The sequence below is a fragment of the Lates calcarifer genome, linkage group LG13, assembly GCF_001640805.2.
Source record: "Lates calcarifer isolate ASB-BC8 linkage group LG13, TLL_Latcal_v3, whole genome shotgun sequence".
In the NCBI taxonomy this organism is placed as follows: Eukaryota; Metazoa; Chordata; class Actinopteri; family Centropomidae; genus Lates; species Lates calcarifer.
In genome coordinates this window covers 919342-933206 of record NC_066845.1, presented here as the reverse complement: position 1 = coordinate 933206, position 13865 = coordinate 919342, and the positions used below count along the sequence as shown (strand labels likewise).

Below are 13865 nucleotides of genomic sequence, written 5' to 3'. Positions count from 1 at the left end.
TTCTCTGTGTATTGGAATCAAGAGGGATGATCAGTTTGAATTTAAAAAGTTTCCAAACTGGAACCGCACTGTGGCATCAACAAAGGGCCTTCACAGTTTTGGCTGTGCAAAGGCGCTGCTTTGTCCGATGTGCCAGCTCACATAAACTGTTGTATTTGTTGGTATTAGATGATATGTGTGGACTTGTGCTACCATGGCAACAGCATAATTGGAATCGCCAGTTTCTCCTTTAGCAAGTTACTCATGTAGAAGTGACTAATGCACAGCTGCGCAAATGTATAGTATCAGATTAATGTCAAAACCTCTTACTTGGAACATCATGATAATTAATCACTTTTTAAATTTTGCACTCACACATTTTCAGCTGTAACTATGAACATGATGCTGGTGAACGTGACCACTTATTTATAGACAGTTGCAAAGTCACATGTAGATGTAGCCTACAATTCATGTCCAAATGGAGAGAGTGTAAAAGCATGTAGATGTAATAATGACACCAACACAATATATACCATTTTCACATGCTATTGCTTTATTGGAGCTCCAAAGACAGCATAGTTAGGTGGCTGTTATATCTGTTGGCTAAAATGCATCCATAGACCTGATGCAGGGCAAGCTATGAGGGCAGTTTCAGTATTTTGTCAATATGCGGTGTGTGTAGCGTTTTGGCGATACTGTGTGTCTACTCGGTGTGTTCTTGTTTTATGTCGGGAGCCTCCAGCTCCTGGCTCGGGACCTCACTCAGTGGACTCTTGCCCAGCTCCGGCTGCTCGGGCTGGGTGATCTCTTCAGCAGCCTCCCCTGAGCCTTCCATTACCTGGACCTCTCCAGCCTCGGCCGGTTCTTTGTGTTCCGGCTGTTTAGACGTGTCTGTATCTGGGCTTTCTTGGCTTTCCAGGGCTTCATGGTGCTCAGAAGAATCTTGACTCTCTGCGCCTTTGCCATCTTCAGACGCTGAGGGGTGGGACTCTCCAGCTGGCTTTTCATGGGTCTCCTCCCCCTCTTCCCTCCTCTCTTCATGCTGCTGAAGCCCAGCTGCTGCACTGCCAGGGTGGGCCTGGTCACCATGGACCTCTGGCGGAGGCTCCTCCCCATCATTCTCTGCAGACGGAGACTCTGGGGCCTCTGGTGCTCTGCTGCTGTCTGGGTCTGTTTCAGAGGTTTCTTCTTTCTCATGTTTTTCTTCCTCTTCTCCACCAGCCTCTGTTTCCAACTACATTTGTACATAAATATGTATAAAATTACAGCAATATATTGAAATGAGTGGTTACGATTAAAGGTGAGCTAACTCTGCTTTATACTGAATCTGAATGTCAGGTTATGTCATAAGTGGAAACTCAAGAGGAACATGGAACTGGATGCAATCAGGGGATATTGTGTACAGCTTCTCTTGACAATATCCAGTTTAAAGGAATGGCTTGACATTTTTTTTAGCTTCTTGCTGAAAAAGCAGGGGTAAACAGCTAGCAAGGCTTTGTCCAAAGATACCAAAAATTTTGCTACCAGCATCTCTAAAGCTGACTGATTTACACATTATATCTCCTATGTTTAATCCTTAAAAAACACCAACGAATAAAAATGAGGAGTTGTATATATAACTGTGTATATATATATATATATATAAAAAAAAAATATATATATATATATACACAGTGTATATATATATATATATATATATATATATATATATATATATACACAGTTGTAATCACCTTTATGGGAATGATCATGGCAGCAGGAACAGAAGTTTCAGGAACTGGAGCTTCCACAGTCAGGATACCATCGACAGAAAGTGTGGACGTGATTTTGGTAGCATCAATCTCAGCTGGGATCCTGAAAGTAACAGGGTCATGTTTACAGTGCCGCTACAAACAATGAACAAATGCTGAATCTGATGTACGCTAATATCTCATTTTTCAGCTCAGTGAGCATTTTAGAAATCAGATACTGTTGAGAACAGACCCTCGGTGCTGCATTCTTGGCTGCCAACTGCTGTTTAAAATAGCTCAAACTGTGCATATTTCATCATCTGCAGGTTAATATCAGTGTTTACTTTGCATACCTGTATTTCCTTGTAAAACATCTGGCAATAAATCCATGCTCGTCTGGCCTCTCCTCATGTTTCCCTGGGGATGGATTACCGTTTATGGGGGAAGAATGTGAGGACACGCAGAGGAATCAAGCAACACAGAGAAACTACTCAACACAGAAATTAATTTCTGCCACAGAGCTGTGATTTTAATTTCCCCGGGCACATTATTTAAGCAGCTTTCTAATTTTGTTACATTCAGCTTCCTTTCCATCAGGGTTAAGTTTTAAGGGGTTTATTCTATGAACTGTGAGAGAACTCTATCTAGATAACTCTGTTACTCTTTCAGATAATAATATTAGATAGATAAGATTATTAATATTTATTAAGAGTAGAAACTGTCCTGTGTGTAAAAGTAATTAGCAATGTTAACAAAGTGAACTTTTAGAGCTGTTTAATTAGCAGAGCTGTAAGCCAATGTTCTGTACCTCCGACCTCCAGGAATCCATCTTTGACGCCGAGAGAAATCTCTGAGGGGGAGAAATGAGCCAGGTCCAGACTGACCCTCCACTTGTACTGCTCTTTACTAATCTTCTGGCTGGGATGATGCATCGACCCAGAGATGTAGGGCACAAACAGAGGAGTGGGTATGTACCCTGGCCAAGCAGAGGCTGCCAAACTCCTCTGGAGCCAGTCCACATTCATCCACCAAGGGTCCCCTGGCTCCAGGAAAGGCGGCAGGCCAACATCCTGATTGAAAAGCCGGCTGGACTGCCACCATTTTCTCAGAGGGTACCAGGGGCCACCCCTGCCATACTCCCCGCATGACAGCTCTGTTTTGGCCTGTTCGCTCATTTTTCAAGGAATAAAACCACAGAGAAAAAAATAAGTAAAGAAGAGAAGAAGATGAAAAATGGCAGCCCACCCCTTTTTTTTGATGACAGTCAGCAAGTAACTTCTGGACTCTCGGGGTTAACTCACAGAAATTTCAGCAATTAAAATCGACTTAATGAGTGAGGAAATGATAAAAGAAAGATTCGCCAAAGCTAAGTGTGGTGAGACAGAGAAACCTCTGAGGGGCTTTATATAATGCTCCTGTCTGTTTTAGCGCTTATTAAGCACTCATGCCGATCCCATGAGAAGGGTGTGTGGGCATGGGGTGATGGGTGTGGAGGGAAGGCTGCTACCTCTCGTTGGCCTGAAGAAGGCGGCAGACTAATTAGTTGTATTTATAACTTTTAAGGGCACGATGGCAAATAGCGAGCAGTTGGCCGAGGCTGGTTTGTGTTTGAACTGTTGCATCTGTTGCCTGAAGACTGTTCTTCTCACATCCCAGTGAACTCTATTCTGTCAGTGGTGACTGGGCTCCTCAGTCTTGTCATGAGCCAGTGCTAGTGTCTCCTCCTCCTGTGTTTCATCCCTCAAAGGACACAGAGTGGCAACAGTTTGTATGGAGCATGTAATACCTCTGCTAGAGGCCGAGAAGGACAGAAAATGTGTTATCTGAAACATTTCAGTGGCATGCGTGTGTATTGAGTGTACAAAGCTCCCTTCCACTCCATTTTTCTTTCACTCGGCAGTTTCAACAGGATTATTATTGTTCCCTCTTTTATCAAGTGTGACAGACTTGTCAGTGTTTCATTTTTAGGGCCGTGTGCCCTGAGATCTTGGCATACTGTCCATTGGAGCTCAAAACAGATTGAACAGATGTTTCTGACACTTTGTGTGATGCCTCACCCACAGTTTCTGTCTGTAGGATACGCTGTGAGAGGTTAAATTAGGATTCTGTGCTGCTGCTGGAGTCGCCTGAAAAATTGGTTCCCCTGTTTCAACCATCATTAGAGACTTCCATCCTGTTCACGTTAGAGACACGTATGCTCACGGTGCAGTAAGGTTTTCATGATGTTGCTTAAAACTAGTTTGAGAGGCTAAAATGAAATTTGGCAAAATTGAGAGCAGGGATGACATTTGGGAGCTACACATTCCCCAGCTTGAAGTCATTATTATAATTTTGGTCATTATTTTGAGCTTATATTTAATACTTCACAGTTTTTGATGATTCTTCACCAAAACATTCAGGCATTTTTTTTGCTGAATATTCTCTTAAGTAAATAAGAACCACAGTAAATGGTTAACCTAGCAAATTGAATTTTAAAGTCTGATTTTCACCCCCTTTGTGTAATTTCATGCTCTCTAATCCCAGCTTTTCTTCATGCTCAGTGAGGTGAAATGTGTGTGTGCAGGTTTTCCAGCTGTAAGTAACAACATTTAAACACTTGCTAGCGAATTTCCAGGCAAACACCAGCAGCTGATTTCACTGATCGGTTCTTCTTGTCTGGTTGTTAATTAGTGGCAGAGGGTCGAGTCAATCCAGCTCAAGTCAGTGTAAACTCTGGTATCTGTCTTCCTTGTTTCCCAACACTTTTCTTTGTCCACATTACAAAATAGATAATTGGTCACAAGGTGATTACAGTGTAATTTTTACAATTAGTGGGTTGAGAGCTTTCCAGGTTGCTCTCACAGCTGCGTGGACTGAAGAGATGAAGCATGAAAAGGTAGATTAATGGAGTGAGGGAAAATTGTTATTGATTCTGCAACATTATCTGGATTTATTCATTTGGATTGAGTGCATGCAGTGATTTTGACAAAGCTGAATATCACATAAGCTTTGGCTTACTCCAGTCAATACCAGTATATTCACAGTATTTTAGGCAGGATTGCTGGTTTCATGACATCTGTAATTTAAGAAGTAAGTGCTATAATCTCCGGAGGAGATAAGTTAATGTAGCCAAGCAGCAGCATTCACTGTCCATGTCACTCAGTACTCAAGCATGTTTGAGAGTGAGACAACAATTAGATGACAACAGGCAGTATCCACAACATTTTGGCATGTCAGAATATGAAAAATGGCTGAATCCAGTTTAGCTGCTTCACTTTCAGGCTCCTGGTATTATGCATGCTGGTTCACTGTCACACTGTCATGGTGGGATACTTAAATAGAAACTGTGTGTGTCATTAGTAACACCTGAGCTTGCTTTATTTTGACTTAGTCACAGTCGAAAAACAAAGGTGTAACTAAGTTATGTCACATTGTCTGCAATCTCAGTGGTGAGGTTTACTGAGGCACTTAATGGAACAGAGCCATCATAAACGTTATCCATTGCACTTGTGCTTGTTAAACAAACAAACAAAAAACAAACAAACAAAAAACCCTTACAAATCTCAACTAGAATGGATACCTCCCTTACTTCTTCATCTCCAAACAGGGGCCTCAAACATTCAGAGCAGCAAAATGGCTGACTTTTATTTATTTATTTATTTTACTGTACATAAAAGGTAGGCGACATTACATTGACAGGATTGTCCACATACTTCTGGCCACAGTGACACTTTTACTTCCTTGTGGGCTGAGCTTCATTTACGTTGCCATGGGAAACGGAGGTCGCAGGGCAAAAACGCGTGACGCCGAAGTTTGGCGACTTTGAGAAAATGTAATTTGTAACTTTAACTTTATACCGCTGTTAATTCTCTCAAAGGAAATGTCCTCTGTTCCTGCACGACCTCAGTGTGCTCGGTAGCTTACAGACTCATCATGGACTCACAGACTCATTCGGGCACAGTGAAACCTGTCTCGGTTTGTGGCCAGACTCCTCGTGCGTGGAACAGTGCAAGATGTCGGAGGAGGCGGGAGGAGGAGGCGGACTCTCGGGAGAATCATGACCGCAGAAAGTTGCACCTGCTCCGGCAGAGCAGCCGAGAAGCTCCCTGGAGATCGAGGGAAGCGCCCAGACAGGCCTCACATCTGGAAACCAAACCAGTGATCCCGAACATGGGACAACAACACGCGGGGAAGGTATCTCAGCGGCTGACTTTTGTCAAGTTCAGTGCACTTTGTTTGTTTGTGTAGGATATGTGTGTGTGTGAGAGTATAGAGAAGAGTGAGAGACTTTAGAATAGACTCTCTGATGAGTTTCCCCACCCCCTGTAAACACATCATCACCAAATCATGTTGATGTCTTGAATCAGGATTAACTTCAAAGATCGCTGACAGTTTATTCATCTCTTCCAAAAATAAAAAATGTCTCATCTGAAGGAACCCAAACTCTCTCTTTCTCTCTCTGTTATCTTCTTTTTTCGATTTCTGATTCATCCCATCCCATCTGGCAGCTGCTAAAGATCAGAAAGTCTTCATGGTCCCTCCTGCTTTTCCTCCCTTGAACTACTAATGCCCTTCTCAAATGATATTTTCATATCTTTCTGTATATGTACGTGTGATCTCTTTCATTTCATGGCAGGGTTTCTATCTTTCATTCATCAGTCACCCCAGACACCCGCCTCCCCATGGCTACACAGAGAAGTCCCTTCCAAGACTAGTCCCGTCATCTGCTTTTAATGGACACTGATCCTTCTTTGCTCTCAAGCACATCAAGTCTGTCGCAAATCAGATTTTCTAGCCCAGATGAAAACACATTTCGGACCCACATTCGAAGGATGGGAAACACACCCGTGACCCAGTTCACTTTAATAGGCCTCAGAGTGATTTGACTTGGAGAGGATCTCAGAGATAGTTTTGAAGACCCAGTGGGCTCTGCAGAGTCAGTTTTCCTAATCAGCAACACAGGTGCTGCGTCTGATCCCCCAAAGCCTGCTCCCCCTAACAAATGCATTTGAAGTAAGACATTGCCATTTGTAAGATGATTACAGTCACCTGTGCTCAGGGGAGGGCCTGCAGGGGCCAGTCACAGCAAATAACAAGGCTTCAAACAGCCCGCCATGGATCTACGGGATATTAGCAGCTAATGCATCAAGGGGGATGAAGTGTCAAATGGCTGGTTTGTTCCTGTGGACACTGCATTCATCATAGTTATTGTGAGGCTGGCTCAGTCGCTGAGGCAGGCCGGCTGGCCGGCGAATAGAGAGACGTGGTCCGTATCAAAACTGACACATCAGAATGGACTGCTTTATCTATGGAAATATATTTTTGGAGAGCCGTTTTACAAGTTATTGCAGCCAGCAATGAGTCAGAAATAATACGGAGCGACACTTGAACTTCAATCAAACATAAAACTATGCTATTGCTTGAAGAAATTCATTTGCTGAATTGGTTTAGCCATGCCTGTTGCCAGTCCATTGTCTCTATGACTACAGTGAACAAGAATAGCCCGGTATACACTGTAAATCACCAAGGAGGGAAAACAAGGCAATCTCATCTTCTTCTTCGCAGTTTCCTGCTCTATGTTATTGCATTTACAATGCTTTTGATTCAGCTCTCTGTGGTGCTGTCAAGACAAATGCAATACTAACAACATTGTTTGGTGTTTCTGCGTTACTCCTGGGAGTTGCTGGAAATACAAGAGACCTTCTAAAATAATCTTTTTTTTTTTTTTTTTTTCGATTTCATGTATGAGTGGAGCATGCATTTTCTATGTGCGTTCATATGGGCACATACAGTATTCATATGGTGAGCTCTCTATTCTCTGTGTCCACTGAAGTAGCAGAAAGGCAACAACAGTGTCCCGGTTTGACTCGAAAGAGATTTGCAGCAAATGAGCTCATCCATCAGCAGAAGCGTGTGGGGACAAGGGGATGATGAGGAGAAGGAGGGTGTGGAGGAAGATGAAGAGAGACGGCAGGGTGGAGCAGGGGCCGAGCAGAGGCAGGACTGCTCAGAGAAGCCTCACAGTAAAATATGAGGGCCGTGGCATTTTCTACGCTCTCCGACACCGTCTATTGTCCTTTGGATGATGCAGCTTGCAGACTGGAGCGCAGCTTGGCCCTTGTCCAGTCCATCTGTAGCTTTGCCATATGTCAAAAAAGCCATGACATTTAGGGGAGCAACATGTCATCTGTATTAAGCACCAATGATTCAGTATTTACTTTCTCAAACTCAATTTTCTGTTGGTGTGATGGGGTTAAACGCCCTTATCATACAGTTGTCCCCTAGCTTTAATGTCTGCATCACTTTATTCCATCTACAAGACATATCATATACTGACTGGAATATTCAAACCCAGGATTCCATGTTTTTATGGCTGCAGCACTCAATTTTATGGAAATATTCTGGTGAATCATTTTACACATATTGCCCCCAGAATTCAGCTTGGCATATTTGGTACTTTTGAAAACTTTGGGATTTCCATTCAAATTTGAAATAAATGTATGTGGATTTGAGTAGTAATCCTGTTCCTGATCCACCAGCGAGTGAGTGCAGTTTTAAGGGGTTCATTTCGCATGGCCACAAAGGCATTTGAACCAGTAATCAAAACTGTGAATGCTATTACTCAGCAACAAAGTTTGGTTTCTGAAGCTAAAAGCAAATCTGTTGAATAAAATGAAGTAGACACAAGACTGATTGGGAACAATAGATGATCTTTGGCTCACTTTTTAGTCATTGATCCATGGTCAGAGTTTGAGCTGTGGCTCAATTAAAAGTTGTGCCAGTGACGTGAGGGAAGAAAGCCTCCCCTGGGTAGACGAAACAGCGCTCTCCTTGATGATGCAGTAAATGCTGCCAAGACAGGAAGCATTTTATCTAACTTGCCGATACTTTAGATACCCTAGTAGAGCTACACAACTGTATAATTTTACTTTTATTGCAAATTAAGGTACAGTTGCCTGAGGAATTTCTGTTTGAATTGGAACCGCTGGATGTAAGGTCTAGGCCTGAAATTCTTGGTGATTTTTGAAACAGTTCTTCACTTGGAACAGAGCGTTTTCTTTCTATTCAGTTGATTTTGTCGGCGGTACTGACAAGTGTCATTCAGCTTTAGCTAGGTAGCTAATTCGGCTAACGTTAGCTTCATAAGCTGGTTGAAAACGCTGCCTCTGGCTGACTTTTTAATGTTTCTAGCTGACTCAAGGACTGACTACTAACAGATGTATTAGAAACATTTTGCTATTTCAGATAGCATTAGTTGGAGTTGCCGGATTATGAGTTTCCCCAAAATTCATTATATAATCCTTTATATGGTGTTTCATTGTTTTGAAAAAACAGTGAGAATAAAGATCTATTCTAAATGGAAAAAAAAAAAAACTGGACAGAGCTGCTAACATTAGCCTAAAGCCCAACAGCACGCAGGGCTAGCCTTACATGGTAAGGACACGTGCGCTCCTCTCAAACTGAGCTTTTCTTTAATGTAAACTGTATCCCAAAAAAATAATTTCACCTACTAAGTTAATCATTTGCTACATTTATTTTTAGCATTTAATTTTATGTTATATGTTTTTGTTTCTGTTGTTAACAGCTTGAACTCTTTAACATTGTATCTGTTGGATTGGATTTAATGTGTTTTTTTTAAGATGCCTACATGCATAAAATGAAAAATCTCAAGATGAGAAAATTCTTTAGAATGTCCAGCTAATGCCTCAGCTTTCTCTCTAATGATCTCTTCATAGGTGACTGCAGATGACCCAGCAAAGGCAGGCCACCAGTCCATTTACAGCAATCTTCCAGATTCCACAGGAGGAAGCAAGGTGTGACTGTTAATCATTAAGCCCACATTTATACTCCTCTCACACCCTGTTATCTAATTTACACTGTAGAAAACATCAGTTTATCTTGCATAAGGAGTTTTTTTTACTCATTGCAGTTAATTATGTAGAGATTAATTGCCTGATTATCTGTCATTTCCATAAGCAATGTCATATTAGAGACAATTTTTACTCTTGGCCTCCTGCCCAATTTGCCTCTGCAGAGGTCACATGGGGATGCGGCAGAGTCTTTCATGGGTGAAGAGGTGCTCTGAGCTCCAGAGCAACTTAGAAGACAAAAGGATAATAGCTGCTTGTCCTTTTGTTTTTATGCACTTTCTTTTCAGAGTTTGCCAGTTTGTCATATTCAGGCTGGAAAAAGAGAAGATATTGTTTCCTTGAGGAAGCATCTGGGCCACGCCAGGTGAGACTTACATCTGTGGGTGTTTAACAAATATGGGGGAAAAAATGAATCCCTCCTGTTTTCTTTTTGCAGGAGACAGTGTTAATATAACTATGTGGTGTCTGGCTGCTATTTCCCCTGAAACAGATAAGGACTGCAGTAGCGCCTATTTATGGAAAAAGTCACATTTAACAACAACATAGTTCATGGAAAAAAAGAGAAGACTGCAACAATTTGCTCACTGCAGGTATGCTCAGGTTTTGAGTCCTGCAGGCAGTGGAGTCCTGGCACTGAAAAAGTGGTGGCATTTGGTCTAGTGTGTGTGTGTGTGTGGTGAGTGTCTGCGTGCAACCCCCTAACCCCACCACAGGGTGTAGAGACAACATCCTCTGGGGGCAGCCAAGGGTACTTCTAACCGTCTGACATTTCTGACAGCCTCTGATAGAGCCCAGAGTGCTGAATTATTCATACAGGTGTTATGGGGAAAGGTTGCCATTTTCATAGGAGAAACTAACCCCCAGATGAATTGTGGCTGTTTATTCCTGCAAGTGAATACAGTAGTAATGATGTTGGGCTGTGATGGCTTTTAAGGCCAAATGGCAGCCCATTCTCTGTCAGTTCACATGTTGAAAGCTCATATATCTCACTGCTTCTTTGGCCAGAGCAAACCTCTTAAACTTAATCAGCCTGATTTTGTTTTTCTGCTCGGCCAGTGAGGTGGAAACATTTGACATGTAGTGGTTTGTTTTTCAGCAATACTATATTTCATAATGGATGTCTAAGTGGGAATATGAACCACCAGATTATCATCATTATCTCCTCTTACCAAAGTAATTACACCAAAGAGTCAGTTCACCAAAATCATAAACGACATATTTTGTGTAGTGTTGTCTAACCAAGCTGATGTATAGCAAACTCCATTCACTTCCATTGCATTGGGTTGGTGACACTCTCACACTCAAAAGTGAAAGTCTCTCTTCAACATCTGACTGTGTATGTGAGATCATTTTTTTTGTGTGTGATTCTGTGATACACCTCATATAGAACATATGTAAATTATCCACTGCAATACCAGCTTTCAAACCCAGAACCATCGTACTTTGATATATCTCCTGATATATAGAAAAGATTTTCACTTCTCGAGATCTTCATAAGGAGGAAGAGTGGTGCCACATGGAAATCAATTATTTGACTAAAGTTGGAATTCACAAAAAAGATAAAAACACAAAAATATCTGAAAACGGGATAATAAAATTACATAATGTCAAATAAGGTATTTGAAATGGCTCTAATCCTCCTCTGTAGGATGGGGATTTGTCACATAATTTAGGAAATCCCAAACAGCCCGACACAGCTGTAGTAATTGGCTCTTATTCTTCCATTTAAAGATGAGGTGGAAATTAGGACACAAATTTAAAGATGCTCATTTGAATTTGATCACTTCCTGCGCTGCAGTCCTCACGTTATTCACATCATGTGTACAGAACATTTTTTCTGTTACAGTTTGCATCACTTTGTAATGCTCTGTGGATTTATCTGGTGTGCAGCTACTGTGAGAGTCCACTTTGGTTTTGTATTTATTGCTGTTTCCTTCCTGTTTTGTCTCAGTAGATACTGCAAAACCTAATGAGAGTGTTTTGGCTCTTACACTTGCTTCTGGTACTCTGTCATTTATGACTGCACCAGCTTGTGTTGTTGCAGTCTGCCATTTGTCTCTGGCGATGTTGACATGAAACATCCCACGCTGTCTTGTCAACACTACTGTGAGTCCTGTTTCTCATCGCATTGTAGCCGAGAGATAACACTTCCCAAGTTACGTTCTTCTTGTAGACTTATAATTAGGATTTGATTATGAAATGTTTTTGAAGTCACTCACACAACATTGTAGTAGCTTGTGCATTCTACGCCCTGCAAAACTGACGATGCTAATGCCTTTTATTGTAACTTGGGTTTTCAAAATTCACACATGGGAATTTATGATCACATGAGAGAAGTAGCAATGAGTAGATTCAGAGCGGAGCCATAGTATCCATAGTACTTGGTCTAATCACTGTAAAGATCCTTCACCTACCACAAACCCTATCTCTTGTGTTGCCTGGCAACAAGCTGCCACCCAAGTGCTCCCATGATCTGATCTGTTAAAAACTGTCCCCCTCCACCACCAGCCTTCCCCTACGCAAAAATGTCTAAATTTTTTACACTGCAATCAATTTTTAACCACCCATCAAATCCTCCTTCCAAGCATTGTCATCTTTAATGAGCTTTTCAAGCCAGCCTCTAATTCATGGTCATGATTCACTCTCACAGAGAAGAATAACTTGTTATTGACTGGAAGGACAGACGGTGGTGATGAGGAAAGGCATAATGGGGTTTCAGTTCAGAGCTTCTTGGCTTTCGAACACAAAAGTTTCATTGTGTGTTTACGTATTGATGATACATTGCTTCTGCTCATTGCCTTTTATTTTCTTGTCACACCAAATACTGCAGCCTGTCATTGACGCAGCAGCTTTCCCCTGCCTGCCCGCCCCCCCCCCCCTCCAACTTTCACTTCAGCGTATTATTGTTCAGCTTTCATGTTACACGAAACCAGTGCTGTTGTCACATCACAAACATTTGTGCATGTGGTGCACCAAACACAAGCAGAAATACACCCACTTGCCTGCCAGTTAGAAGATATTAACCAATTAAAAAAAAAAAAGCATTAGCTTAACTAAAGCAAAAGAGTCACTTTAGCACAAAGAACTAACAAAATTAGTCATGTCTGAGGCAAGGTCACTGAGCCACCTCCCACGCTTTTGGCAGCCGGCAGCTACTCCAGGGAAAAACTTTTTGCACATTTGAAGCTACGAGTCATTAATGATGCTGATAGAAACACACTTTAATTAAGACTGCTGCATTTTGGACTTAGATGTCACATCTGAAGATTAATAAGTGATATCAGGGGTGTGGTGGTATGCAAATAGAACAGACATGCCTCCTAGCTAAACTGGTGCACTCGGTGTATCACTGAACGGAGCCAAATTAGCATGCTGGAACACAAGTGCTCGGTGCCCCCCTCCTAGGCTGAAGTGCTTGGCTCCACTTGTGGGCGAAATATTACCAGCCAGCTGCTCACTAGATAACAAATAAGAACTGGAGCAGCAGAGGGTTGGAACATATGCAGGCGTTTGTGTCTTTGCTTGTCTGTTTTCACCCTGGCAGAAAATCTAGTTTGCCTGGGAGGGAAAGGTCATGAGAATATTTGTAAGGTCACTGCAGCTCTGACCCTCACTCTTCTCATTCTTGTCTTGTAATGTTTATAATCAGGAAATTGAAGCTTCTTCTTTTTACATTCACACGTCGTTCTGGACAACCGGGGTAGCGAGATCTAATAAACCTAATGGATGCATTTCTCTCCATATAAAGCATTTGCAAAGCTGATATTTAGAAAATGTTGGAACTTGCATCACTTACATCACGATTTTATTAAGAAAACTGTATATTCTGTTACAAGATAACACCCCATTCATTCCATTCACCCCAGTTTCTCACTGAGCACATGCTCTGAGAAAGTTTGTGAGGCCTGTTTGGGTGCCTGTAGTTTTGGACTCATAGAACGTGTGCACGCATGAATGGTGTGAAATAATTTACTGGTGCTGCTCTTCTTCAAGACTCTATTCTAATAATATTAAGAATTACTGTGTGGTGTTCATGATACTCAAAGAATATATTCATCAGTTTATATTAGTTACTTTCGTAACGATTATGTTAGTAATCTGTTACAGGGGTTTCTGGGGAGTTTTACTTTAAGGAATCTAGAATCTAACGAATCTAACAAATCTAAGGAGGCAAATTTGTGATTTGCAATCTTGATAAATAAAATCTATTTGACTTGAAAATCTCAAAGCATCAAATATGAATGCTGTTGTCTGTGGCTTGGCTTCTTGTCCATTTTGCTAGCTTGATTTTGTTTCTTTTCCCCTT

General features: G+C 41.7%; 2 protein-coding genes across 2 annotated transcripts in view; one reads left to right on the top strand and one right to left on the bottom strand.

The window, feature by feature from the left end:
* Positions 1-431: 431 nt before the first annotated feature.
* Positions 432-2884, bottom strand: si:dkey-1k23.3 (heat shock protein beta-1). The gene is made up of 4 exons (XM_018696563.2): positions 2518-2884; positions 2063-2126; positions 1713-1833; positions 432-1213 (listed from the first exon to the last, which is right to left on the bottom strand). The coding sequence occupies exons 1-4, from the start codon at positions 2882-2884 to the stop codon at positions 683-685; spliced, it is 1083 nt and encodes a 360-aa protein (XP_018552079.1). The 3' UTR covers positions 432-682.
* A 2471-nt stretch (positions 2885-5355) lies between these two features.
* LOC108901589 (coiled-coil domain-containing protein 60) overlaps positions 5356-13865 on the top strand; it is a 29612-nt gene continuing 21102 nt past the window's right edge. Inside the window, exons 1-3 of the mRNA XM_018703166.2 lie at positions 5356-5882; positions 9425-9502; positions 9847-9923. Coding sequence (XP_018558682.1) covers positions 5622-5882; positions 9425-9502; positions 9847-9923 — 416 coding nt within the window. The 5' untranslated portion in view covers positions 5356-5621. The remainder of the gene's footprint in view (positions 5883-9424; positions 9503-9846; positions 9924-13865) is intronic.

Bases quoted from the DNA above. Each gene is read 5' to 3' on its own strand.
- si:dkey-1k23.3 (XM_018696563.2), bottom strand. From the start codon at position 2,884: ATGAGCGAACAGGCCAAAACAGAGCTGTCATGCGGGGAGTATGGCAGG. The intron at 2,127-2,517 runs GTACAGAACATT...ATCCATCCCCAG, and splicing joins TGGATTCCTGGAGGTCGGAG to GGAAACATGAGGAGAGGCCA. The intron at 1,834-2,062 runs GTATGCAAAGTA...TGTTACTTTCAG, and splicing joins TGTTTTACAAGGAAATACAG to GATCCCAGCTGAGATTGATG.